Source organism: Leucopleurus acutus (assembly GCF_964270905.1).
Source record: "Leucopleurus acutus genome assembly, chromosome: 13".
Classification (NCBI taxonomy): Eukaryota; Metazoa; Chordata; class Mammalia; order Artiodactyla; family Delphinidae; genus Leucopleurus; species Leucopleurus acutus.
Window position 1 is genome coordinate 55,320,657 of NC_139155.1, and position 26,850 is coordinate 55,347,506.

Sequence of the window (26,850 nt, forward strand, 5' to 3'; positions counted from 1 at the left end):
CCCACATGTTGCCTGGCATGGCCAAAATTTTTTTAAAAAATTAAAAAGGGTAACCTGGGACGAAGTGAGAGAGTGGCATGGACATATATACACTACCAAATGTAAAACAGATAGCTAGTGGGAAGCAGCCGCATAGCACAGGGAGATCAGCTCAGTGCTTTGTGATCACCTAGAGGGGTGGGATAGGGAGGGTGGGAGGGAGACGCAAGATGGAGGAGATATGGGGATATATGTATATGTATAGCTGATTCACTTTGTTATAAAGCAGAAACTAACACACCATTGTAACGCAATTATACTCCTATAAAGATGTTCAAAAATAAAAAAAAATCAAAGCAGAAACAGTATTTTTGACTAGGCAACTGTGTAGCTTGTAGATTTGCTGGGAGGCTGGAAAACCCTACTAGAAAATTACTTGGCCAGAGCATAGTTAACTTCATGAACAGGTCCCATGAGGACACCACTGCCCCTTGCACAGCACACACCACTCCACACTGGGCTAAGGGTGTCTCTGTTGCCTTCACGAGCTGGACGCCCCATTCATGTCTGATTGGTCACATGGGTGTACCTCAGCAGCCTGGGAGACTGGACCAAGTTGTTTCTGGCACTGGTAGCCACACCTTCAGTTGGTGATGTGCTCTGTCTGACGCCTAGATTTATATGATGGGGAATTCTCCAAACATAAGAAGGGATAGAGAGGCTGGGTAGCCAAAAATATGCAAGTATGCACCACACTTCCCAGGGAGCCACATGTTTTGGAGAATGGTTTGATGCCTCTCTCTTTCACATGCCACACATCCAAATCATTAGCAAATCTTTTAGCTTCCCTTCAAAATATATCCAGAAACTGACCATCTCACTTCAGCTCCACCGTTACTAGCATAGATCAAGCCCTCTTATCTCTTGTCTGGATTATTGAATCAGCCTCCTGACTGGTCTGTTGGTTTCTACATTTGGCCCCTTACAGTCTGTTTTCAACATAGCAGTCAAAGAAGTTCTCTTTAAAAATATGTCAGAGGACTTCCCTGGTGGTCCAGTGGTTAAGACTCTGCGCTCCCAATGCAGGGGGCGTGGGTTCAATCCCTGGTCAGGGAACTAGATCCATATGCCACAACTAAGACCTGGTGCAGCCAAATAAATAAACAAATACTTTTAAAAATTATGTCAGACACCCCCAAAAATAAAATAAAATAAAAATATGTCAGACCCGGGCTTCCCTGGTGGCGCAGTGGTTGAGTCCTCCTGCCGATGCAGGGGACACAGGTTCGTGCCCTGGTCCGGGAAGATCCCACATGCCGCGGAGCGGCTGGGCCCGTGAGCCATGGCCGCTGAGCCTGCGCGTCCGGAGCCTGTGCTCCGCAGCGGGAGAGGCCACAACAGTGAGAGGCCCCCGTACCACAATAAATAAATAAATAAATATGTCAGACCCTATCACACCTCTGCTTAAAGTCCCCCAGTACTTCCCAATTCCTTCAGCATGAATGCCAGAGTTATCATGGTGACCTATAAGGCCCTTCCCATTATTCCTTGTCTCCCCCATTTATCTGTCTGTTTGCATTCTCTATTACTGTCATAATGCCACCCATGCTCAAAACTCAGGATCTTTGTACTTGTTTTTCCCTCTGCCAGGACCATTCGTTTCATAGACCTTTACAAGTTGCTCCTTCACTTCCTTCCGCTTTCTGCTCAAATGTCACCTTATCAGAAAATGTTCTCTGACCACTATATGAAACTGTGACCCTCCAGCCCCTGGGACTCCACATCCTTTGAAATTCTTCTCCACAGCACATTGATTGCCACCTGACATTCTGTATATTTAATTGTTAGATTGTTTTCATCTCCCCCTGTAGAATATGAGCATGGGGAAGATGGGAACTTTGATTTGTAACTTCACCATCTAGGTGGCACACAATAAGTATCTGATGAGTGAACAAATGATAATAGATCTTTAATAACTGTCACTTTACTTATCATGTGAATAAGGTATAGTCTGTACAACATGGTGTCTGCACAGAATGTAACACTGTTGCCAAAGTTATATTTTTTAGAACGGATCGTATTATGCCACTCACATGTAGAAAATGTTTCTGTTGCTTCTGACTGCTGATAGCTGTCCTTCTCAGTTTGGGGCATGAGGGGATGGAGAAGTCACAGGGTAAAGGAGCACATCATTCTAGTCCAGAGGGTCAATTTTGCTTTTAGAATTTGGGGGAGAACATTTCCAACTTTATTCCTCTTAAAAGTATTGCCACATGCATGTATATATACAAACAAAATCAGCAGAATCATGTTTTCTCCTTTAGTTCAGTTGGGTGAAAATCATGAAAACCCAAGAAGGAGAAATTTTTATATAAGCAGTGAGTGATTAGAAAATGTGATCCTTCTGTGCTGTTATGGAACCTGGTGTTAGTGCTGTAATTGAATCAGAATGCACAGGGTACTTAAGAACAAGATGAAAAAGGGTTTGTGGCATCTTGTAATGAGCACAGCTAAGTCCTTAATAGCAAGCAATACAGTCAGTTTAAAAAGCTTATAATGTACTCAGCTCCTTATTGAACCATGGGTTTTGCTGCCATGGAAATGCAGTTGACCACAATCTCAAGTGTCTCTAAAGTGAGAAAACACTGAGTAAGAAGAGGAGGAAGTCATCATTCTTGCAGTGACACTTAAGAACCAACTGCATGACATTCCTGAAGAAGAATAAGGTGGTGTGGTTTGCCCAATAGGATCTCAAAACATAACAAAGCTAGATAATTAAGACAGTGCAATATTAGCAGGGGGGGGGGGGTGGAATTTAACCAATAGGACAGACTAGAAAATCCAAGAACAGAAGCATGCATTTATGGAAACTTGGTATGTGACAAAAGTTACACAGGTTATAGCAGGGAAAAGATGGACTACCTGTTCAATAAATGATGCTCAGACAATTATTCATTAAGAAAAGAAATTGGATCTCTTTTCAGTATCATGCATAGGAATCAACTCCATACTAAATAAAGACAAATTTTTTAATGGAAAAAATTTAAACTTGAAGAATAAAATTTGAGAAAACCTTGGTAGTAGAGGAATTCTTTTTTTTTTTTTTTTTCCATGTGGCATGCAGGATCTTAGTTCCCCAACCAGAAGGGATCGAGCCCGTGCCCCCTGCAGTGAAAGTGCAGAGTCCTAACCACTGGACTGCCAGGGAATTCCCAGAAATTCTTAAAAACAGACAAACGATAATGGAAATGATTGATAAAGTTAATCACATTAAGATCAAGTACTACTGCTCATTGAAAGATCACAGAAAGAAAGAGTAAATACAAGCCACAAACTAGGGAAAGTTGTTAATAAGACATATAACCAACCGAAGTTTAGTAGCCATGATATATAAAGAACTCCTACTAATCAATAGGAAAAAAATAAACCCATAGAAAAATAAGCACAGAGCATGAACAGGCATTTCACAGAAGAGCAAACACAATTAGGAAGTAAACATATGGTAGGATGCTCAATCACATTTATAAGGAGGGAACTGCAAATTACGACCACAATGAAATACTAATTTACATCCAGACTGACAAATTTTTTTTTTTTTTCTCTCTGCGGGCCTCTCACTGTTGTGGCCTCTCCCGTTACAGAGCACAGGCTCCGGATGCGCAGGCTCAGCGGCCATGGCTTATGGGCCCAGCCGCTCTGCGGCATGTGGGATCTTCCCAGACCGGGTCACGAACCCGTGTCCCCTGCATCGGCAGGCGGACTCTCAACCACTGCGCCACCAGGGAAGCCCTGACAAATTTTTTAAAGTAAAAAAGCACTCCTAAGTGTTGACAAGAAAGTGGAGCAGCAGTAACTCTTCTATCCTACTGGGAAATAATTCGGCATTATCGGGTAAATTTGTAAATACACATACTCTATGACACTTGACATATATGCTGTGCAGTATATCCATTGCATAAGAACATCACAATACACACACAAATATTCATAGGAGCCAGATTTTAAAAAGGCCAAAACAAAAACAAAATTTTTTTAAAAAGAGGCAAAAACAAGCAAACAGGACACCCAAATCCTGGAAATAATTAAAATGTCCATTGGTATGAAAATGGAAAAACTGTGGTGTATTCATATCAAGAAATGCTATATAGCAGTAAAAAAAAGAATGAAACACAGCTACACGTATCAACATGACTGAATCTCACAAATACGTTGAGCAAAAAGGAGTTGCAGAAGAATGTATAAATGTATATGCAATATTTTTATTTATAATATGGAATATATATTATTTAGTCTTTGTCCACTGTTCCTGGCACATAGTCCCCAAAACCTTGGAATTTCTTAAGTGATAAGAACGATAATGGTGTTTTTTGTTATTTATAACAAGCCCCTTTCAACTACATCTGAGTTTATGTTAACGAGGGGATTTTTGGAAAGCCTCAAAAGATGGGGGCTCGTTGCCAAGGGAACCAGCTGGGATTAGAAGGTTGGAACTTTCAGTCCTCCACTGTACCTCCCAGGAGGGCAGAAGAGCTGGATGTTGAATCAGTCACCAATGGCCAGAGATTTATTTAATCAATCTTGCCTACATAGTGAAGCCTCCAAAAAAAAACCCAAAAGGCAGGATTTGGAGAGCTTCTGTGTTGATGAACACATAGAGGTTCTGGGAGAGCGGAAGCCCAAAGAGAGCAGGGAAGCCTACAGCACGATACATCTCTTCCATCTAACTCTTCCTGATTTGTACCTTTTCTAATAAACCTGTAAACTAGTAAGTAAATTGTGTTCTTGAGTTCTGTGAGCTTCTCTAAAGGATTAATTGAAACTGCAAAGAGGGTCATGGGACCCTCTGACTTATAGCCATTGGGTTAGAAGCACAGGTAACAACCTGGACTTGTGATTGGGCATCTGAAGTAGGGAAGGGGGCAGTCCTGTAGGGCTGAACCCTTAACCTGTGGGATCTGACACTTTCTCTAGGTAGATAGTGTCAGAATTGAATTAAACTGTAGGATGCCCACCTGGTGTCACAGATTGTTTGATGTGTGGAAAACCTACACATCTGGGGTCAGAAGTGAGATAGTGTTGTGGTAGAATATTGAGAGCAGGGACTTCCCTGGAGGTCCAGCGGTTAAGGCTCTGTGCTTCCAATGCAGGGGGAGCTGGTTCAATCCCTGTTCAGGGAACTAAGATCCCACTTGTGTGGCTCGGCCAAAAATAAATAAATAAAATAAAATAAAAAGAATATTGAGAGCAGAGGACACACACACAGCAGGAGCATATTGTTTTTCTTTTATGGTATATAAATTCAAAAACATTAAAAAACCAAAGAATCTATTATAAACAGAAGGAAAAAAATACCTACACATTTCAGAATAGAGATTACCTCAGTAGTAGAGAGATGACATTTTGGGAGAGGTACACTGGGGCCTTCAAAGTAGCAGGAATACTCTTTTTCTTAAGTTGGGTGGTGGCTACACGTGTGTTTGTCTTTTAACAGACATCTAGATTATATATACTCTTTTATATATATGAAGTAAATATAAAAATGTAAAAACTTCCCTGGTGGTGCAGTGGTTAAGAATCTGCCTGCCAATGCAAGGGACACAGGTTCGATCCCTGGTCTGGGAAGATCCCACGTGCTGCCAGATTGAACAAGAAAATGTAAAGTCCTTGTAGAAGTACTGGCAGTTGAAGAGCTCAATAAGTGCTAAGTATTATTTTTTGTATATAAAGAAAAAATTCAACTGCATGGATTTTTGAAGGAAAAATAATCAGTGTTTTATAACCAAAAAGTGAAAACACAAACAGTTAATTTTTAAAATTTAAGATGTTTTTTCAAAGTTAGTTCCTTAGATGACATGGAAATTAAAGTTAATGCATCAGGAGAAAGTTGGTAAAGGCCTATGTGGCTAGAGGTATATCTTGAGGTATTAACATATTCTAACTTTTTTTTTTCTTCTTTTATTTTCCTTCAACCAACCACAACCAACTCCCTACATTAATTCAAGAAAATAGCAGGCTCTGTGCTTTCTTGCCCCAGGAGAACTTTGATACAGACTATTACTCTTGTAGCCCCCAAAGGACCAAGTTTCCCATATTCCAGATTGTGCCATAGTCCTTTGTACCATCAGTCCAGGATGGCCCTGTGACCTGCCTTAACCAACAGAGTATGGCAGAAGGAATGCTGTTCCAATTCAAGTCCTAAAATTTAAGGTCTACAAGCTTCCACTTTTGTTTGTGCTCTAGGGGAAGCCAGCCCCCACGTAAGAAGTCTGACTACCCCTCTGTGAGAATCCCAACTTAGCCATGAGGAGAGGCATGGGACAGAGGCAACAGCCCCAGCAGAGATCCTGGCCAGCAACCAGCAGCAAATTGCCAACCCTGTGAGTAAGGCGTCTGGGAAGTGACTCCTCTAAAAACTGCCCAGGCTGATACCATGTGGACCAGGTTCCACCAAGCCCTGCCCAAACCGTGAGCAAATAAAGAGAATGACTGTTTTGAGCCGCTGGGTTTTCAGGTAATTTGTTATACAGCAATGGATAACTGAAACGGGTTGCAGAGTAGAAAGGATACTTTCCCCAGGGAATTTTTTTTTTCCCTAAAAACTTAAATTCTTAGGAGAATTCAGAGGGTTTTGGAGAAGGGATAGAGAAAAGGACTTTGGAGATGAGAAAAGGACTTAGAGGCATTGATAAAGTACCTTGAAGAAGGATGAAGAGAGAAGAATTTTCTCCAGATTAAAAAAGATTCCTTTAGGCTGGTAGGAAGAGATGGTCCTCCCTACTCCCCTAAATAGCTATACAGTACATTTAGGGAGTTAGGATCAAAAGAAGGCTTGCAAGTGATTCCCCCATCCCAAGTGGCACAAAAGCAACAGGAAGCCACCGGATCTAAAGAGGGTATATAGACAAGGGTGAGCCTCTTCCGCTACCACCCAGAGCTTGGAACTTGTTAAAACTGGAAACAGGGACTTCCTGGCAGTCTAGTGGTTAAGACTCTGTGCTTCCACTGCAGGGGCACGGGTTTGACCCCTGGATGGGGAACTAAGACCCCGCATGCCCTGTGAAGCGGCCAAACAAACAAAAAAACTGGCAACAGAAGGAGCCCCTAAATGTTCTCTACCAGTCTGGTAGATTGGGGCTCAGAGTCATAAACTGTATTACAGAAAGTGTTTTAGCTTGCAAAGTCTGAACTCATGTCACTAAAATTGTCCTTACATTTTCAGAAAGAAATATACTTAAAAAATAAATTTGAGAAAATAGGAGTATTTAAAAACTCACTTTCCGCGCCCTTTATTTTTATTTTGGGGGAATTTAGTCTCATCAGCAAATCTTAACAAGATTTCTTTCCCCCCCTCTGCTTTCTGCCAACTATGTTATATCTGTAATACTTTTTCAAACTGGTTTCATCGCAGTACACATATAGCAATGCTATCCTCCAGATCAGCAGGGATTTCTGTAAGCTTCCCTTTGTTATGGGAGGGAACCACTCAGGGGCTTGACCACGTGACTAGTTTGGGTCAATGAGATCAGTAAACGTGATGCAAGTGCAACTTTGATAGGCACTTGCATATTGGAGCTTTTTCTATTGAAGTTCTGTGACAGCTAAATAGGAAACCAAGCAATCCTATTAGAGATGACTAATAGAGGAACGTGAGCTTCATTTCTCAACAGCCTCAGCTAACTGCCAGCCATGTGAGTGAGACCATCACAGACCATGCAGCCCCAGTCAAGCGGCCAGGTGACTGCTGCTTGTGACCTTAAGTGAGCACAGCAGAACTGCCCAAGTTCTTGCTCAGTCCAAGTTACAGAAACCTGAGCAAATAAATGGTTCCTATTTGAGCTATTGTACTAAGTTTTTTTTTTTAATGTGAAACTATTTATTGACCACTGTCCACCAATATTTACAATATAATAAGCAATATACAGTTGGATAACATTCTGATTAATACAAAATTAGTTTTTCCTGATTTCTGCTGAACCAGTAACACATATACTGAAAAGAACGAGCCTACATGTAAGGAATGGTTGGGTAAAGAAAAAACATGCAGATGACTAGTTGAGATTGCAAAAGTTTGTCACTCGTTTATCCTACTGGGTCCAACATCTCTAATCATCTGATTAGTTTCATGAGCAAACAGACAGTCCATGACTCATGATCTTTTAGTTAATGTAACATAAGGATTTCAAATTTTCATAAAGGAATGGTTCTCTAGAAGGAACTTTAAATGCCCATTAAAGCCTTGTTTGGCTAATTAAACACACCAGTATTTGTTTAGTTTCCTAAGCAGTGGGGAGGTTGTTGGTAGTGATAAAATTTTTCCTTTCAGGGAGTTTTACAAATAAACTGTTGCATTTATATGACTATAGATATAGATAGGAATTCTGATAAGACTGCTTTAAATTGTCCAATTTAAATTGCTTACATTATATTTAAATTATCCAATTTAAATTGTTTATATTTAAATTGACCAACTAATTACAGAATCATCTATTTGAGTTGTTTTGGTTTCATCACCTTTGGTGGACCCTCATTTCAACAAACATATTCTTTTAGGAAAGGCTTGTTTCCTTTCCATAAGTACGCATTAATTTTTTTTCACACACACACACACACACACACACTGTATTTTATTTTTACAAGAGATAAATAAACTGACACCAAGCACTGTAAATGGATGACCACAACAAAAGCAACGATTGCAATTACCAAACACGAAACACATTCATACTATGTCATAATATTGACATTCAGTCCAGTAATCCTCCACTGCAACAGCTCCTTTACATTGCAGTGAAAATTGACTTGTGTATTTTTTGCCTCTGAGTCCTTGTGGGATTTTTTTTTTAATCAAACAGAAAGTCACAGAAATTAGAATCATTCTCATCAGTTCACTCAGTCCCATGTAATTAATTTTTTTTCATCTTGATCTTTTGTTAGCACTTTTATGAATTCATCAGTTTTCCATTAGAGTTCTGAAAATGCTTATTCATTCAGTTCAGCCGTATAGTCAGTTACCAGAAACCTGTACTTGTCAGAGTCTTTTCCATGAATTCCTTGAAGATGAAACCGTTTTATAGGAATATATTTGCAAAAGCATCAGAGTACACCCAGAACTGTCTGCAAATGACAAAAGACTTAAAAATGACCACGGTTAAAGATTTGATGAAAGTTCATAATAATGCAATTGACAAGGAAATTTAGTTATTTCTGAGATATACATTTTAAAGTAATAACTAGAATTATGACTTATAACATTATACCAGAACATGTAAGATTTTTAGAAATTTCATGTAACGTCTGAAACATTTATATTAACATATTTCCATACAAATAACCCAAAGAAAGTTTAGTATTAGTTGTTTTTTTGTTTGTTTGTTTGTTTATACTGCAGGTTCTTATTAGTCATCAATTTTTTACACATCAGTGTATACATGTCAATCCCAATCGCCCAATTCAGCACACCACCATCCCCACCCCACCGCGGTTTTCCCCCCTTGGCGTCCATACATTTGTTCTCTACATCTGTAGAGACACATCTGTGTCTCTACATCTGAGACACATCTGTGTCTCAACTTCTGCCCTGCAAACTGGTTCATCTGTACCATTTTTCTAGGTTCCACATACATGCGTTAATATACAATATTTGTTTTTCTCTTTCTGACTTACTTAACTCTGTATGACAGCCTCTAGATCCATCCACGTCTCTACAAAGGACCCAATTTCGTTCCTTTTTATGGCTGAGTAATATTCCATTGTATATATGTACCACATCTTCTTTATTCATTCGTCTGTCAATGGGCATTTAGGTTGCTTCCATGACCTGGCTATTGTAAATAGGGCTACAGTGAACATTGGGGTGCATGTGTCTTTTTGAATTATGGTTTTCTCTGCGTATATGCCCAGTAGTGGGATTGCTGGATCATATGGTACTTCTATTTTTAGTTTTTTAAGGAACCTCCATACCGTTCTTCATAGTGACTGTATCAATTTACATTCCCACCAACAGTGCAAGAGGGTTCCCTTTTCTCCGCACCCTCTCCAGCATTTGTTGTTTGTAGATTTTCTGATGATGCCCATTCTAACTGGTGTGAGGTGATACCTCATTGTAGTTTTGATTTGCATTTCTCTAATAATTAGTGATGTTGAGCAGCTTTTCATGTGCTTCTTGGCCATCTGTATGTCTTCTTTGGAGAAATGTTTATTTAGGTCTTCTGCCCATTTTGTGATTGGGTTGTTTGTTTCTTTAATATTGAGCTGCATGAGCTGTCTATATATTTTGGAGATTAATCCTTTGTCCGTTGATTCGTTTGCAAATATTTTCTCCCATTCTGAGGGTTGTCTTTTCGTCTTGTTTATGGTTTCCTTTGCTGTGCAAAAGCTTTTAAGTTTCATTAGGTCCCACTTGTTTATTTTTGTTTTTATTTCCATTACTCTAGGAGGTGGATCAAAAGAGATCTTGCTGTGATTTATGTCAAAGAATGTTCTTCCTATGTTTTCCTCTAAGAGTTTTATAGTGTCTGGTCTTACATTTAGGTCTCGAATCCATTTTGAGTTTATTTTTGTGTATGGTGTTAGGGACATCTGTTTGATTTAAAAGGTTATGGCTTCAGGAAAATTTTCAGTTTAGCTTGAGGTGATCTATTTCCTAGGTTGCTCAGAATGATGGCATCCCAGAAACAACACGCACTTACTCATGGTTGTGAAAAAATGCCTTTTTTTTTTTTGGTGAATGTAAAAAAAAAAAAAAAACCCAAAACCCAACAACAAGCATTTAAGTATGTATTTATGTATACAGATAAAAACAAATAAACCCAGAATGGTCCTTGGGCATTATAGGTTAAAAATAATAAATGGAAATTCTGATTGAGTAATGACTATGGAAATTTTTTCTAACATTTTAGAAAAGCTGTTCTCTAATGCAGAGAGAATAATAAACCATGGTATCAAACGTTCTGTTCTGATAAATGAAGCAACTACAGAAAGTTTTATTTATTCAAAGTAAACAGTGCTTTTGATAGAAAAAAAATAAAAACAAGAACAACTCAACAATTCCCTTAATACTACTCAAAATGAACACATCAAACTTGATTTTCATTAGAATGTAGTTATTTTTCATACTAATAAGTCATAAACCAAGACCAGATTTTTGTATGTATGTAAACAATTATTGATCATCTTCTGGACAAGAATGCCAAGTTTGTCTCCCTTTGTAAAAAGCAATTAAAATTTAACAACACTTCATGTTTGCCTCTTCTACAGCATCGAGTCTGCTTCATCTGCATCTTTCCATTTCATGAGAAATATTAATTATCCACTGCTGTATGTAACACAGTTATTTGCTCAGGATCAAGACCACTGGCAAAGCATCTTGGCAAAGCAGAATCTCTTTTCTTCTTTGATTTCCCGTCATCAGATTCACTGTCAGATAAAGATTTTACTTTTGTGCCATCTTTTTCTTTACCAGCTTTTTCAGAAATAAGAAATACTTTAACTTTGAATGATCTGAATTTTCTTCCAGTTTTCAAGTATTGTTAGCACCTGTAAATCTCTTCTGCTGAAGGATATACACCACCTTCCCATTCACTACACATCAGTCCAATATTTCTTCCATCACAAAACCTTCAGGCTCTACCTCTTTGACTCACTTTACTCTTTTCTATTCTGTTTCTTTCCCATTTTTTGCAGCACAGTTTTATTGGAGGAGTTTTTAAATTGTGGAGTTGAAGAGCTGTTATTCACGCTCTCCCAGGAGGAGGGCAGTGAGGAGTTGTACAAGAGGCCACTAAGTTTGGGGGTATGTTGTTTTGCAGCAAGAGATAACTGATACGTGGATACTTAAATATTTATACTCTATACGATAAGATGGCTAATAAAAAGAAAAATTACTAGTCAATTAAAGAGAACTAATTGTGGCACTGGGTCATTTCAAACTCTTATTTATTTGTGATGAAAATTAAAGAACAAACATCATCAATAAAAAAACCAAGGACCTACCGTATAGCACGGAGAACTATATTCAATATCTTGAAATAACCTATAATGAAAAACAATCTGAAAAAGAATATATATATCAATATGTATAACTGAATCACTTTGCTGTACACCTGAAACTAACACAACATTGTAAATTAACCATACTTTAATTAAAAAAAACAAACATCATCTTTCTTTGCTGAAAAAGTTATCTGGGGAGTTTCTCTCTGAGAACAAAAGTTGACTGGCAAATGTTTCAGACTGCCAAACTGCCACAGAAGACAGTGATTCAGAGTTGACCTCTCAAGAAGATACATAGCTCTGTTTCCACCAATAGTTGCCTGTAATATTGTAGTACACTTCTCTGGCAGCATTTTGTATCTCTCCTCAGTGAGATTATCTTTAACTCTCTTCTAAAGACATACAAAGAGTTTCTGTTTGTACCCATGCATTTGCATAATTTAGTATTATAGAGAAATGAGAAATTGTCCTGATGATGAACTTCTAGCTCTAGTCCCAATTTGATGAAATAGGCAATTCATTTCACTCATTAAGATATGAAAAACTTTTTTTGTCATTTAAATCAAACACCATTATATAATGGACTATAACAAAAAGTTCCCTTGAATTTGAAAGGTAAAATGTGAGAGGTCAAAGAAATCCCATAGGAGTCGGGGTTACTTTGGTCTCAGCTTTCCCTCATATCTCCCTTCAGGAACATGAATGGCATTTGGCCACATCTGGCCTCTTCCCAGTTTTATCTTCCACCGTCTACTGTTCCATTCTCCCCACTTCCAGCCCTTATTATTTATGCTCCTCCCAAACACATGCCTTCACACTTTTGTTCCAACTGGGTGTTCCACCTTTAATACCTTATATGTCTAGCCAAACACACACACACACACACACACACACGCTACAATTCTGGAGCATCTTTATTTGGACAAGCAAATCTAGGTTTCTAACATACACCAATGATTAGTCTATCCATGTAATTAACCATGAAGGTTTTGGCAAACCTAGTAAAACGGAAAATATACTTTATCACCCAAACTTTTGAAGAATCAAAAAAATCCCCCAGTCTTCATGAATTTACGTGTCACTCTCAAGCACAAAATATTCACTAAATATTTTAAGACCTGGAGAGTAAATGACTAAACCTAGTCGTCTAACAATGACAATATTATTTGTTGTTGAGTTAGGGCACTACAGGCCAAGATAAGGATGTTTAATGAAGCGCAATAAAGGCTGTTACTGAAAGCGTAGTGCACGTTAAGTCCTTTGTGAACATCGTTTAACTTATTCCTAACAACTCTGTGGCATAGGCATGCTCGTGCACGTTTCTCAGCCGCGTGTTGGCGGTGGCGGAGGGGAGCCATGTGCATCACATGAAAAGCTGCTCAACATCACTAATTATTAGAGAAATGCAAATCAAACCTATAATGAGGTATCACCTCACACTGGTCAGAATGGGCATCATCAGAAAATCTACAAACAACAAATGCTGGAGAGGGTGTGGAGGAAAGGGAGCCCTCTTGCACTGTTGGTGGGAATGTAAATTGATAACAGCCACTATGGAGAAAGTATGGAGGTTCCTTAAAAAACTAAAAATAGAACTACCAAGCACCCAGCAATCTATTGGGCATACACCCGGAGAAAACCATAATTCAAAAAGACACATGCACCCCAATGTTCATTGCAGCACTATTTACAATAACCAGGTCATGGAAGCAACCTAAGTGTCCATCGAAAGATGAATGGATAAAGATGTGGCATATATATACAATGGAATAATAATCAGCCATAAAAAGGAGCAAAATTGGGTCATTTGTAGAGACGTGGATGGACCTAGAGACTGTCATACAGAGTGAAGTCAGAAAAAGAAAAACAAATATCGTATATTAACGCATATATGTGGAATCTAGAAAAATGGTACAGATGAGCCGGTTTGCAAGGCAGAAATAGAGACAGATGTAGAGAACAAACATATGTACACCAAGGGGGGAAATGCGAGGGGTGGCGGGGGGGTGGTGGGATGAATTGGGAGATTGGGATTGACATGTATACACTAATATGTATGAAATAGATTAATAGAACCTCCTGTATTTAAAAAAAAAAAAAAGCCCTTTGCGAACATTATTTAACTTATTCCTAACAACTCTGTGGCATAGGGTTGCTTGTGCACGACTCCCAGACGCGTGGTGGCGGCGGCGTTGGGTAGGCGTGTACATCGGGCAGATATGGTCGCCGGGACCCTTGGAGGCCGCGGTGACGTCACAGAACCTCGGTGGGGAGGTTCTCCGGGCCCCGCTTTGTCTCGGAGGTCCGTGCCGCGGCCCACACATAACCACTAGGAAATGGGACTGAAAAAGCGGCTCAGGGTGTCTCGGCGTCGTTTTTTTCCGCGTGGGGACCCACGTGCTCGTGGCGGGGTCAGGTCCACACCGCGAGGCCCGCGGGCCTGGCGCTTCCCACCGCCGCGTTCACGCGACCTGGTTCTGAAGTCGCAGCTGTTGCCGCGGCGCCAGGAGCTCGAAGCCGGATAGGCTCGGTCGGGGTTATGGAGAGGCGGGAAGGTACCAGGACCCTCTGGGCCGGGAGAAAACAGTCCCTCGGAAGACTCCCCCCGCCGCTCGCGGGTAGGCTCTCCCGCCTCGGATACCGGGTCGCTCTCTCAGAGTGCCGCCGCCCGCTAGGGACCGCGCTTCCCTCCAACTTCGCGAGGGCGAAAGGGGCGGGCCCCGGGCAGCGGGCTCCGAAGGCCCGCCCCGGCCCGCGCGGATTGCCGGATTCGCCCCGCCTCCTGCGCGCCGCCGGCGGCCCCTCTTTCTCCTGCGCCACAGCTACAGGCGGCGGGCCTGGTTGCGGGTAGCGTTGCGACCTCGCCTGGGCGGCAGCGGACGCGGAACCAGGCCTTCCGAGGAGCGCGCCGCGCGCCCCCTCCTCTGCGGGAGCGGCGGGCCGCGGAAGTGACGTGGTGTACGGATAGGAGCTCGTTCGAATCGGTTCCCGGGTGATCCTCGCGCCTGCGGCTGCTCGGCCGCCGCCGCCGCCAAGGGAGGAGCTGAGTGCGCCGGGGTAGAGGCCTTGTGCCGCCCCGGGGGCTGGAGCTGAAGGCGCCGCGCGGAGCCCGTACCTCGGCCTTTAGCGCGACGGCCGCAGGGGCCGGCGCTGCTGTTTTCTCTCCTCTTCCCCAATATGGCAGCGGCGGACGACGGCGGGCCCTCGGTGGGGACCGGAGAGGGCGACGGAGGCGACGGCTCCAGGACGGTGTACTTGTTTGACCGGCGCGAGAAGGAGTCGGAGCTCGGGGACCGGGCGCTGCAGGTCACGGAGCGCTCGGACTTTGCGGCGTTCCGCGCTTCAGTGTGTCAGGTACGCTAAGGAGGGATGCGCGGGTAGAGTTGAGGTTGGGAGAGTGACGAGAAGCCCAAGTTGCTCACTGGGGGCAATAAACCTGTCACTCGGCCCCGGTCCTGCGGCTTTGGCTTCTCCCTCCCGGGTGCCCGCCATGCCTGAGAGGGGCGGCGAAGCCTGGGGCCGGTCCGGGCGCGGGCCTTGGAGTGCGGAGCCCGCGGTTGGTGGGCCTCCCTCTGCCCCGGCCCTGTTCCGGGGGTCGCGCCGCCCAGACTTTGGTACCGCGGGTTGCATGGGCCCGGGGCGACCTTAGCCTCTGAGGCCGTGCAGCTCTTCTTCCAGTCAGGAAAGCCACTTGTTTCTCTTTCGGGTGGAACTTTTGTTTTTGTTTTTTTTAAAGAAGAGAGCGGAGTTCTCCCCGATGGCTCTGTTAGGAGTGTTGTGATAGAAGTTGTTAAATTCCTGGAGTCGATTTTTCTCAGGTTCGTTCAGTGATGCAGTAATTTCCTGGGTCGTTCTGTCAAGAAGGCTTGCAGGCCCGCCCTTCCGTAGTGGAAGCACTTGATCTAGAGAGCTTAGCAGGTGGAGCTGCCCTTCTGGTTTCCTGCATCCCCCAGCCCCCTGGGAGTTCCTGAACCACTCAAATGGTGTCCGAGGGTATCTGCGGAACACCAAAGGACCTATATACTCCCTGTACTAGTTTGCTTTAAAAGTTAATGATTATGTAGGCAAAGTCCTACTTTAAACTGGGAAGTCTTTTCTAGATCTGAGGTGTTGCTGGTGCTCGAGCTTCAAAGAAGGGGTATATTCGTCAGCTGCATTAACCACTTGGGGCTCTTTTTAAGCGATAGAGAACACTTAGCTTCCAAGGAAAAAGGACTTGGTGTGAAGCAGTGTTTTAACTTGAGCAGGCTGATGTTTTTAGTGCTATTAACTCTGTATACTAGTTGCTGAAATAATTGAAATCAAGACTCAGGGGAAAAAACGACTTGAGAGGAAGGACTTTGATTTGTTCTGTATTCCCAGCATCTGGAATTGTGCCTGGCACATAGTAAATTGCCAAATTAGAATGGAGACAAAATTTTATAAACTCAGAAGTTCATTCTGTGTATGGTTATAGCAGATTCCCATGTCTTTGAAAAGTGAATGAATGAATGCTCTTTTTTTTGGATGAATGTTTTATATGCATCAGGGAAAGGAAACTCTTCCATGTTTATTATTGTTGTAGTTGATTATATAAAATATTTATATTGATTATATGTAAATGATTTAAAGTCATGACATGTAAAAATGATTCTAAACTATCAGCACATTAAAGAAAATAAGGAACCAGAGGGAAAAAAGTAAACCTTTTACTCACTGTGAAATTTATAACCACTGTTAGGACTTGGAGTTATTTCTTTGTATCCTTACCCTCACCCCCCATTTTTAAATAACCGTAATACATGTCTATATTCCATTTTTTTCACTTAATATTGTCAGTATTTTTCTGTTTTAATGCAAGTCTTCATAATCGAAGTGGTCTGTTTTGTACCACTGTTTACATAACCAGATCTCTCTTTTTTGTTGACGTTTACATTACTTCCAATTTTAAGCAATGCCATGATAAACATGTTTGAATGCATAGTCTTTTTTTTGGAGATTTATTTTATTTTGCTTTTTAAACTTTTTTTTCCTCCTTTTTTAAAAACATTGAAGTATAGTTGATTTACAATGTCATGTTAGTTTCAGGTGTACAGCACAGTGATTCAGTTACATATATATATATTCTTTTTTAAATTCTTTCCCCTTATATGCATAGTCTTTTATGTCTTTATTTTTCTTTGGTTTAGAATCTTAGAAGTGAGATTCCTGGATCAAAGGTCAGGAATATTTTTAAAGCTCTTGATACGTATTTTTAAATTGTTTTTCAGAAAGGTTGTACTAATCTACCCTCCCTCTAGAAATAATTCTCCCATATGAGAAGTGTCAGTAAGTCTGTTACATATATAGGGGAAGAGTATAATAACCTCTTATTACGGAAGTGGAAACTCACTTTTGGAGATGGTGACTCACTTAAGTCAAACAGATAGTACAAAAATTAGAATTCAAACCCAGAAGCCAAGTTCTTTTTGTTATTCCACTCAGCCTCAAATGATGTTCTTTGTTATAGGGAACAGATATATTCATTCCATTCCTTCAGTATTTTAACAAGGAAAATATTTTCTTTGACTAATTCTTTTCCTCTCCTTCCCACTTTTTCCTGCTGGAACAGAGAAGGTTAAATTTGATTAGAAGTGGGAGGGAAGAACTAGTAAAAAAAGGAAGGCTAACTTTTTTTTTTTTGAGAATTTAAAACATCATTAGATTATGCCACCTAATCCCATAACTTTGTCCCCATTACAGACATGAAGAACTGAAATAAGTTACTGATTGAAGTCTGAGTTTATACAGTTCATGAGCAATGAAACTGGGATTGGAATCTAGGTCTGTTTGATTCTAAAGCTTGTATTTTTTTTAAAACAATCTCCACAATGTCCACACTATTTACTAAAGCCTTCATTTTCCGTTTTAGGGGAAGAGGCAGATAGTGCACTAAATTAAAGTTTTTCATTAAAACTGAAAACAAACTAATAAGTGTTTTGTAGTGCTAAAAAGTATTATGGGTCCTAAAATGTTATTTGGGGAAAGCGCACTTTGTAGAAAAGAGGAGCAATCAAGAGGAAGGAAGAGGAAAAGGTGGATTTGGCAGAAGCCCTTACACTTGTGATAAGCAGTTATTGACTCACTTGAGCCCTTGTGACCTTGCAGAATCAAAGATTAGAAAATAACTTTTTTGACTAGTTCTTAATATGCCCAGGCATTAAGACCCATATGTGCAAACCCTCCTCTCCACCCCTAATTTTGAGGAAATGCCTACTCCTTCTCTTGTGTGGTTCCACTATTCCTTGTCACCCTTCTATAGCACTTGTTATACCATCATACTTAAAAAATAGTCTCTGCTTCTTGAAGGTAGGAGCCTTACCTAATAGTTGGTTTATAGCGTTTAGTTAAATGAATCAATCTGTTCCTTCAAACACAATTTGTACATAAGCTATATTACGTTAAAAATTCCAAAAGTTGAAAAGAAAAAAGGTAAAAGAAGGTAGATGCAGGAAAGAGTAGAAAAGTAACCTGAGGAGAACTAGTAAGTGGAAGTTCATTTGATTAAAGCATATACCAGTGCTGAGCCATGAAATCAGCTTTGAGTTTCTTGGGCGTCAAAACAAAGAAGGAAAGGTAATTGATACAAAATCCACAATGTCTATAAAATAAAAACATTCCAGCTGCTAACGATGTAAACCTTTGATTTGAGAAAAATTTCTCCCTAGATTCCTCACAAATCCTGATAAAATGGACAACATTCTTAGAGATAGGAGAGGCTCTTCTTATCTTGTCTTTTAATGCAAGGTACGCTGTGTGTTGTTTAGGGTATTGCAGCCTGCTTTAAGCAGTTACCACCCAAATTTTTGTAGAGATTTCTCGCCCAAGTGCAATGTGGGTGTTCCTGGTTTTGGTGTGGTTCAGGGACAGAGCGACTGGATATAATACCAAAGCACATCATTAAAGGCTAGTTTTTGTTCAGAGAGATGCATTGAACTATATAACTTTTGAGTGACCTAATCCATTGATGAAGTTTAAAGTAGTCAGGATTTTATGGACTACAAGTTAGTTAGCCCTTCATAAATATTTCTTAAAATTGGCTTTTGAGAGAAGTTGGGCAGCAGATAGTTTGAAGCTAACCTAAAGACATGTAGGGCTGGTACTTTGGAAGATCCATATGCTTTAACATTAACCCAGAAAAAGGAGGAATTGAAGCGCTCTTATAAAAATGAAAAAGCCCAGTTACGACTCTTGCCCAAATAGAATGTCATCCTGCTTTCATATAGAGAAAGGCAGAGGAAATGTATCTGTATTCAACGCCAGGTGAGTACAGATACACGAAAGACTTTAGTTTACATCTGATAAGATAGATTTTTAGACCAAAAATTGGAGAGAGAAGAGTATGACATCTTGAATAAAAGCATAATGAATAATGTAAAAATATTTAATTTATGTCTGTCGAATACCAGAGCTATAAAATATTTAGAGAAGTTATGAATTTGAGAAATAATTTTTATAAAGGATTATAGATAAAGCAGAGAAAAAAGATAGCTTATTTATCTTAATTGAATAATAAAACTATGGAGAGATTGTATGATATATATATAAATACTTTTCAGATGTACATAGATCTTAAAGATTTAATTATAAAAATATGTATTTTTTTCTACAGGATATGTAACCACATGATCTAACAGTTGGGACATTGTAGAAATAAAGTAGTAAAGAACTGAGAAATAAAGACTGTCTTGATTATACAAAAGCCTAAGATCTGTGAAGACAATTTTTATTTCTATAAACAAATAGAATCTTTTCCCCATCAATTTATGTCTATAGCTTCATTTCTCTTGGGTGGAATTGCATAGGATATGAGTATTTTTAATTTTACTAAAGTATACCAAATTGCTTTTCAATATGGTTGTACTGACTTTCGGGCCTATCCGAAATGTGTAAGATCCACCTTCCCTATATGGAGGCCTATACTTTATTTTTTTATCCTTCAAAATATAGCTGTCTTTTTAGTAGAACTTTTTAAAAAATTGAAGTATAGTTGATTTACAATGTTAGTTTCAGGTGTAGAGCAAACTGACTCAGATATATACACACAAACACACACACACACACACACACACACACACACACTTCTTTTCCATTGTAGGTTATTACAAGATATTGAATATAGTTCCCTGGGCTATACAGTACGTTCTTGTTGTTTATCTGTTTTATATACAGTAGTGTGTATCTGTATTTTTTTTTTTTTTTTTTTTTTTTTTTGGCTATGCGTCTTGCAGGTAGTTCCCTAACCAGGGATTGAACCTGGGCCACCACAGTGAAAGCGCCGAGTCCTAACCACTGGACCGCCAGGGAATTCCCTAGTAGTGTGTATCTGTTAATCCCAAACTCCTAATTTATCTCCTCTGCCCTGCTTTCCCCTTTGGTAACCCCAAGTTTGTTTCCTATTTTTGTGAGTCTGTTTCTGTTTTGTAAGTAAGTTCATTTGTATCTTTTTTTTTAGATTCCACATGTAAGTGATATACTATATTTGTCTTTCGGTCTGATGTCACTTTGTAAGATAATCTCTAGGTCCATCCATGTTGCTGCAAAGGGCATTATTTCATTCTTTTTTATGTCTGAGTACTATTCCATTTTGTGTGTGTATGTGTGTACACATACACACACACACACCCCACATCTTCTTTATCCATTCATCTGTTGATGGACATTTAGGTTGCTTCCATGTCTTGGCTATGGTAAATAGTGCTGGAATGTCCATTGGGGTGTGTGTATCTTTTCGAATTAGAGAGTTTGTCTTTTCCAGGTGTATTCCCAGGAGTGGGATTGGGATTGCTGGATCTTATGGTAACTCTTTTTAATTTTTAAGGGAACCTCCATACTCTTCTCCATAGGGGCTGTCCCAGTTTACATTCCCACCAACAGTGTAGGAGGGTTCCCTTCTCTTCACACCCTCTCCAGCATCAGTATTTGTAGACTTTTTGATGATGGCCATTCTGACGAGTGTGAGAGGATACCTCATTCTAGTTTGGTTTTTTAAAATTTATTTATTATCATTATTTTGAGGGCGGAGCTGCATTGGGTCTTTATTGTTGCATGCGGGCTTTCTCTAGTTGTGGCGAGTGGGGCTACTCTTCGTTGCAGTGCGTGTTCTTCTCATTGCAGTTGCTTCTCGTTGTGGAGCATGGGCTCTAGGCGCGTGGGCTTCAGTAGTTGTGGCACGCGAGCTCAGTAGTTGTGGCTCACGGGCTCTAGAGCGCAGGCTCAGTAGTTGTGGCTCACGGGCTTAGTTGCTCCGCGGCATGTGGGGTCTTCCCAGACCAGGTCTTGAACCCATGTCCCCTGTATTGGCAGGCGGATTCTTAACCACTGTACCACCAGGGAAGTCCCTCATTCTAGTTTTGATTTGCATTTCTCTGGTGATCAGTGCCATTGAGCATCTTTTCATGTGCCTGTTGACTGTCTGTCTGTCTTTGGAGAAATGTCTATTTAGGTCTTCTGCCCATTTTTAATTTTTTTTTTGAATATTGAGCTGTATGAGCTATTTGTATATTTTGGAAATTAAGCCCTTGTTGGTTGCTTCATTTGCAAATATTTTCTCCCATTCCATAGATTGTCTTTTTGGTTTGTTTATGGTTTCCTTTGCAGTGCAAAGGCTTTTAAGTTTAATTAGGCCCCATTTGTTTATTTTTGCTTTTGTTTCCATTACTTTAGGAGACAGAGCCAAAAAAAGTATTGCTGTGATTTATGTCAGAGTGTTCTGCATATGTTTTCCTCTAGGAGTTTTATAGTATCCGGTCTTACATTTAGGTCTTTAAACTATTTTGAGTTTATTTTTGTATATGGTGTTAGAGAATCTTCTAATTTCATTCTTTTACATGTAGCTGTCCAGTTTTCCCAGCACCACTTATTGAGGAGACTGTCTTCTGTCCACTGTATATTCTTGCCTCCTTTGTCTCAGGTTAATTGACCATAAGTGTGTGGATTTATTTCTGGGCTTTCATCCTGTTCCATTGAGCTGTGTGTCTGTTTTTGTGTCAGTACCATACTGTTTTGATTACTGTAGCTTTGTAGTATAGTCTGAAGTCAGGAAGTGTGAATCTTCCACTCTGTTCTTTCTCAAGATTGTTTTGGCTATTTAGGATCTTTTGTGTTTGCATACAATTTTTTAAATTGTTTGTTCTAGTACTGTGAAGAATCCCATTGGTAATTTGATAGGGATTTCACTGCGCCTGTAGATTGCTTTAGGTAGTATGGTCATTTTAACAAAATTGATTCTTCCAATCCAAGAACAAGGTGTACCTTTCCATCTCTTTGTTCATCTTCAGTTTCTTTCATCAGTGTCTTATAATTTTCAGAGTACAGGTGTTTTGCTTCCTTAGGTAGGTTTATTCCTAGGTTTTTGTTTTTGTTTTTTTTGATGCAGTGGTAAATGGGATTGTCTCCTTAATTTGTCTTTCTGATAGTTTGTTCTTAGTGTATAGAAATGCAACAGATTTATGTATATTAATTTTGTATCCTGCAACTTTACTGAATTAATTGATGAGCTCTAGTAGTTTTCTGGTGGCATCTTTAGTATTTTTTATGTATAGTATCATGTCATCTGCAAACAGTGACAATTTTACTTTTTCCTTTCCAATTTGGATTCCTTTCATTTCTTTTTCTTTACTGATTGCTGTGGCTAGGACTTTCAAAACTATGTTGAATAAAAGTGGTGTGAGTGGGCATCCTTGTCTTGTTCCTGATCTGAGAGGAAATGGTTTCAGCTCTTTGCCGTTGAGTATGATGTTAGCTGTGAGTTTGTCATATATGGATTTTATTGTGTTGAGGTATGTTCCCTCTGTGCCCACTTTCTGGAGAGTTTTTATCATAAATGGATTTTGAATTTTATCAAAAGCTTTTTCTGCATCTATTGAGATGATCATATGGTTTTTATTCTTCAGTTTGTTGATGTGGTGTATCACGTTGATTTGTTGATATTGAAAGATTCTTTCATCCCTGGGTTAAATTCCACTTCATCATGTGTGATTCTTTTAATGGAGGCCTATACTTTATATTATCAGGACTTAAATTTTTTACTAGCTTTGTGGGAATGATAATCAAAGTTTTAATTTTCTCTGATAACTAGGATGAGCATCTTTTCGTGTTTTCCAGTTTTTTTCTTTATGGCTTGCATTTCTTATGTATTTTCAGAAATCCTTTCTCTCTCCTCTCAGAATGATTTCCCTATTTTTCCTCTACAATTTTGGATTAAAATGTAGCTGCTTTAGTTCTCTTGGAACTTATTTTTGTGTATGTTGAGATGGGGATTTTAAAAATCTATTTCTGTACAATTAAGTAGTTGTCTCAGTAATATTCATTGAATAGTTTATTCTTTTCTCGTCAATCTGTAATGTCATTCCCCTATTTGCCAAGCTCCCTGTGTGCGTATGTGTGGGTCTGTTTCAGAGTTCTCTATTCTCTTCCACTGGTCTATAATAGTGTATATATATATATATTTTTTTTAACTCTCTTTTTTTTTTTTTTAGAAATGGCTTTTATTTATTTATTTATTATTTATTTGGGGCTGTGTTGGGTCTTCGTTTCTGTGCGAGGGCTTTCTCTAGTTGCGGTGAGCAGGGGCCACTCTTCATCACGGTGCACGGGCCTCTCACTATTGTGGCCTCTCTTTTCGCGGAGCACAGGCTCCAGACGTGCAGGCCCAGTAGTTGTGGCTCAGGGGCCCAGTTGCTCTACGGCATGTGGGATCTTCCCAGACCAGGGCTCGAACCCATGTCCCCTGCATTGGCAGGCAGATTCTCAACCACTGCGCCACCAGGGAAGCCCTATAATAGTATATTTTAAGTTAGAAATTCTTCTCATTAAAAGTTTCAAACATACACAAGAGATAATAGTATAATGAAACCACGTATAATCATCCACATTCAACAGTTTCCACGTATTTACCACACTAGCTTCATTTTTGCCTTTTGAAGCATATTCCAGGCCTTAGTTTACTTCACTCCTATATATTCAACATGCACTTCTATTATCACACCATCAAAATTAACATTTTCAATAGTATTGTTCAATCCATATTCAGATTTGTTTATCTCAGAAATATTTTTTTTATAGTTGGTTTGTTTAAATCAGGGTCCTTATATTGAACTTGGTTTTTTATGTTTCTTAATTCTTCTAAAATTTAGAGCATTTGAGCAAAGTACCTTCCCCCAGTCTTTTTTGTTTTTCCTGACACTGACTTGTTGAAGAAATCAAGTTGGTTTGTCTCTCATATTCCACATTCTGGATTTGTCTGTGCTCCTTTATGGTGTAATTTAGCTTTTTCTAACTCAACATATCCTATAAACTAGAAGTTATTTTTAAAGGCTTATAATTAAGATTTAGGTTCGGCTTCTTTGGGGTAGGGAAGCAAAAAATACTTCATAGGTGGTGCTGGTACTTCGTATTACATCATATCAGGAGGCACATAATGTAAGGCTATTTTACCCACTCTTAGAAATGCTAAGATTGAATTAGTGGGATTCAGGTGATTTCAGCAGGATTCCTCAATAAACAAGTTTTAATTTAAGGTTCATTCATTGATGGTGCTATTCTGATTGCCATTCCTCCTGTATTTATTAGCAGGAATTCTTTGCCTTTCTAATCGATGAGGCAAAAGAACAACTTTGCCTCATCAATTAGAGATATATGGTTACCCTGAAATCTAATTGGTACAAGAAAACAGGATAAATGCTTTGTTCTTTCCCTTTAATTTGTCAGTGTTCAGAGTAAGGAGTTAGTGCCTCAGTTAGTTTCAGTAGTGACCAGTAGGGTTTTTAGTATCAGTATTGAAGACTTGGATATCATTAGTCTAGATTTTTTTAGTAATCTTCTGTGTAAGGTTGGTCTAGATTAACTAGTTCATCATTACCTGAAACAGAAGTAAGGATGCTAACACTTTGTTTCCTGTTGTAGTTTCCCCCCATAATTTATGTTGCCTTAATTTTTTTAAGTTATACTTTTGGAAGGGGTTATAATAGATATAAAGATTCTTTATGCAGATACCCTGCATAGTGTGGCTATACTTACCTCAGTGTTATAAAATATTAACCTCTGTTTTCTTCTAGTACTTTTGTTTTTGCATATTTAAATATTTAATATATATGAACATAAGTGTTATGTTAATACTTTGCTCCAAATAAGTTTACTTATATATTGACATAAAATTATATGTTTACTTTGCTCCAAATAAGTTTACTTATATATTGACATAAAATATATATATCTCTCTAAGAGAGCCCTGCTGATGTTAAACCCTTTCAAAATGTTCAATTAATCACTTGTGTTCCTAGGTGACATATAATAGCAGAAAAATCTAGGTAATTTGTAGATAGATTTGTGGTTAATTATGCAAAGGCAAAATTTTAGAACATTAAGACATATTTCTCAAATAAATGTAACACTAACTGTTAGAAGATTATAATATCCTTATTAATATTTTCATATTTTTGTAAACTTGAATAGTGTATTTATTTCCTTTGTATAATAATTGATTTTATTCTGTTATTTTGGATAGACACTTGGCATTTCACCTGAAGAAAAATTTGTTATTACAACAACAAGTAGGAAAGAAATTACCTGTGATAATTTTGGTAAGCAATGTTATGTTTATGCTTTTATATTTAATATGTTCTAGTATATCATAGAGCAATGACTATTTTATGAGATAGATAAGCATCAAAAAACTGTGATGTTTTGAGGATGGGGGAGGAAACTAGCTATATGCATCCAGTTTGTGCAGAGGTCATATTTTTCAAGCAAGATTATAGGAAAAGAGTTGATATTTATGGCTACAGAAGATGAGACCTTGCTCAGCACAACACCTAGCACAGATCTTCTACTTGGGCCCTTAAGAAGCTAATTCTTCTGACCAACTTGGATTCTTCCATTTCTTTTTTTACCCAGTTATGTTCTAAGACTTGCCAATTTTTCATGCCTGATTCCTTTTTGGATTTAATCATTCTTCTCCATTCATATTGATACCACTTTAATATAGTTCCTCATCTGATTTTCTGTGACAACATAAGAATTGAGTGTTTCAGATGAGTGGAAGTATTTGAACCTATTCCATTGATATTCTTAACAAAACACAACACAACTGAATTTATAGATGGATCCATTGTTTGGGGATTTGCCTGTACAATTTTTAAAGTCATTTCATAGATACAGTTTGTATATTTAAAATTATAAATTCATTGTGTTTCGGATGCTAGCTTAGCACTTAAGATGTTACCTCTTGATTACAGATGAAACTGTTAAAGATGGAGTCACTCTGTACCTGCTACAGTCAGTCAGTCAGTTACTACTAACAGCTACAAAAGAACGAATTGACTTCCTACCTCACTATGACACATTGGTTAAAAGTGGCATGTATGAATATTATGCAAGTGAAGGACAAAATCCTTTACGTAAGTATTCCATTTATACTAATTTTGATAAACTGTCACTCACCTTTATCCCCTGATCACACGTCTTAGTCCTTCACTTTAAAAAAGATCTCTCATTCTACTTTATTCACAGACTATGATCAGTTTTTGTGAGTGTCCTTACTTCGTCTCTTCATCACAGTGTATTTCTTTTTCTACCTAAGTCATCTTCAGAATAAAGATACCTCTCCTTGAAAACTAATGTAGAATGAGAATTCATTCCTTTTCGACTCATGAGAGGTCTTGTACTTACACATCTATCTCCTGTACACTCTCCTTTCCTGATTTATTCTTCCTGGCCTCATGTACACCTCTCCCAGTTGAGAAAATATTTGTTTTATCTTGCACATTTTTTATAGCTGAACAGCACAAGTAAGTGGTTTGTGTTCTTTATCATTTCTTTATCATTTCCTTCCACCTTTACTACTTGCCAGTTTTTATCCTT

At 39.1% G+C, this 26,850-nt stretch overlaps 1 protein-coding gene and 1 pseudogene across 3 annotated transcripts in view; one reads left to right on the forward strand and one right to left on the reverse strand.

Annotated features, from left to right (window-relative positions):
• Positions 1–11,140: 11,140 nt before the first annotated feature.
• LOC309970956 (chromobox protein homolog 3-like) lies at positions 11,141–14,294 on the reverse strand (annotated as a pseudogene). Its single transcript has 2 exons — positions 14,106–14,294; positions 11,141–11,796 (listed from the first exon to the last, which is right to left on the reverse strand). The product of its transcript is annotated as a chromobox protein homolog 3-like (transcript).
• Positions 14,295–14,828: 534 nt separating this feature from the next.
• The window catches only part of SMCHD1 (structural maintenance of chromosomes flexible hinge domain containing 1), a 129,258-nt gene continuing 117,236 nt past the window's right edge, over positions 14,829–26,850 (forward strand). For both annotated transcript variants that reach the window (XM_082853405.1, XM_082853406.1), the window contains exons 1-3: positions 14,829–15,324; positions 25,496–25,571; positions 26,226–26,387. In XM_082853405.1, the coding sequence (XP_082709531.1) occupies positions 15,148–15,324; positions 25,496–25,571; positions 26,226–26,387 (415 nt within the window). In that variant the 5' untranslated portion in view covers positions 14,829–15,147. The remainder of the gene's footprint in view (positions 15,325–25,495; positions 25,572–26,225; positions 26,388–26,850) is intronic.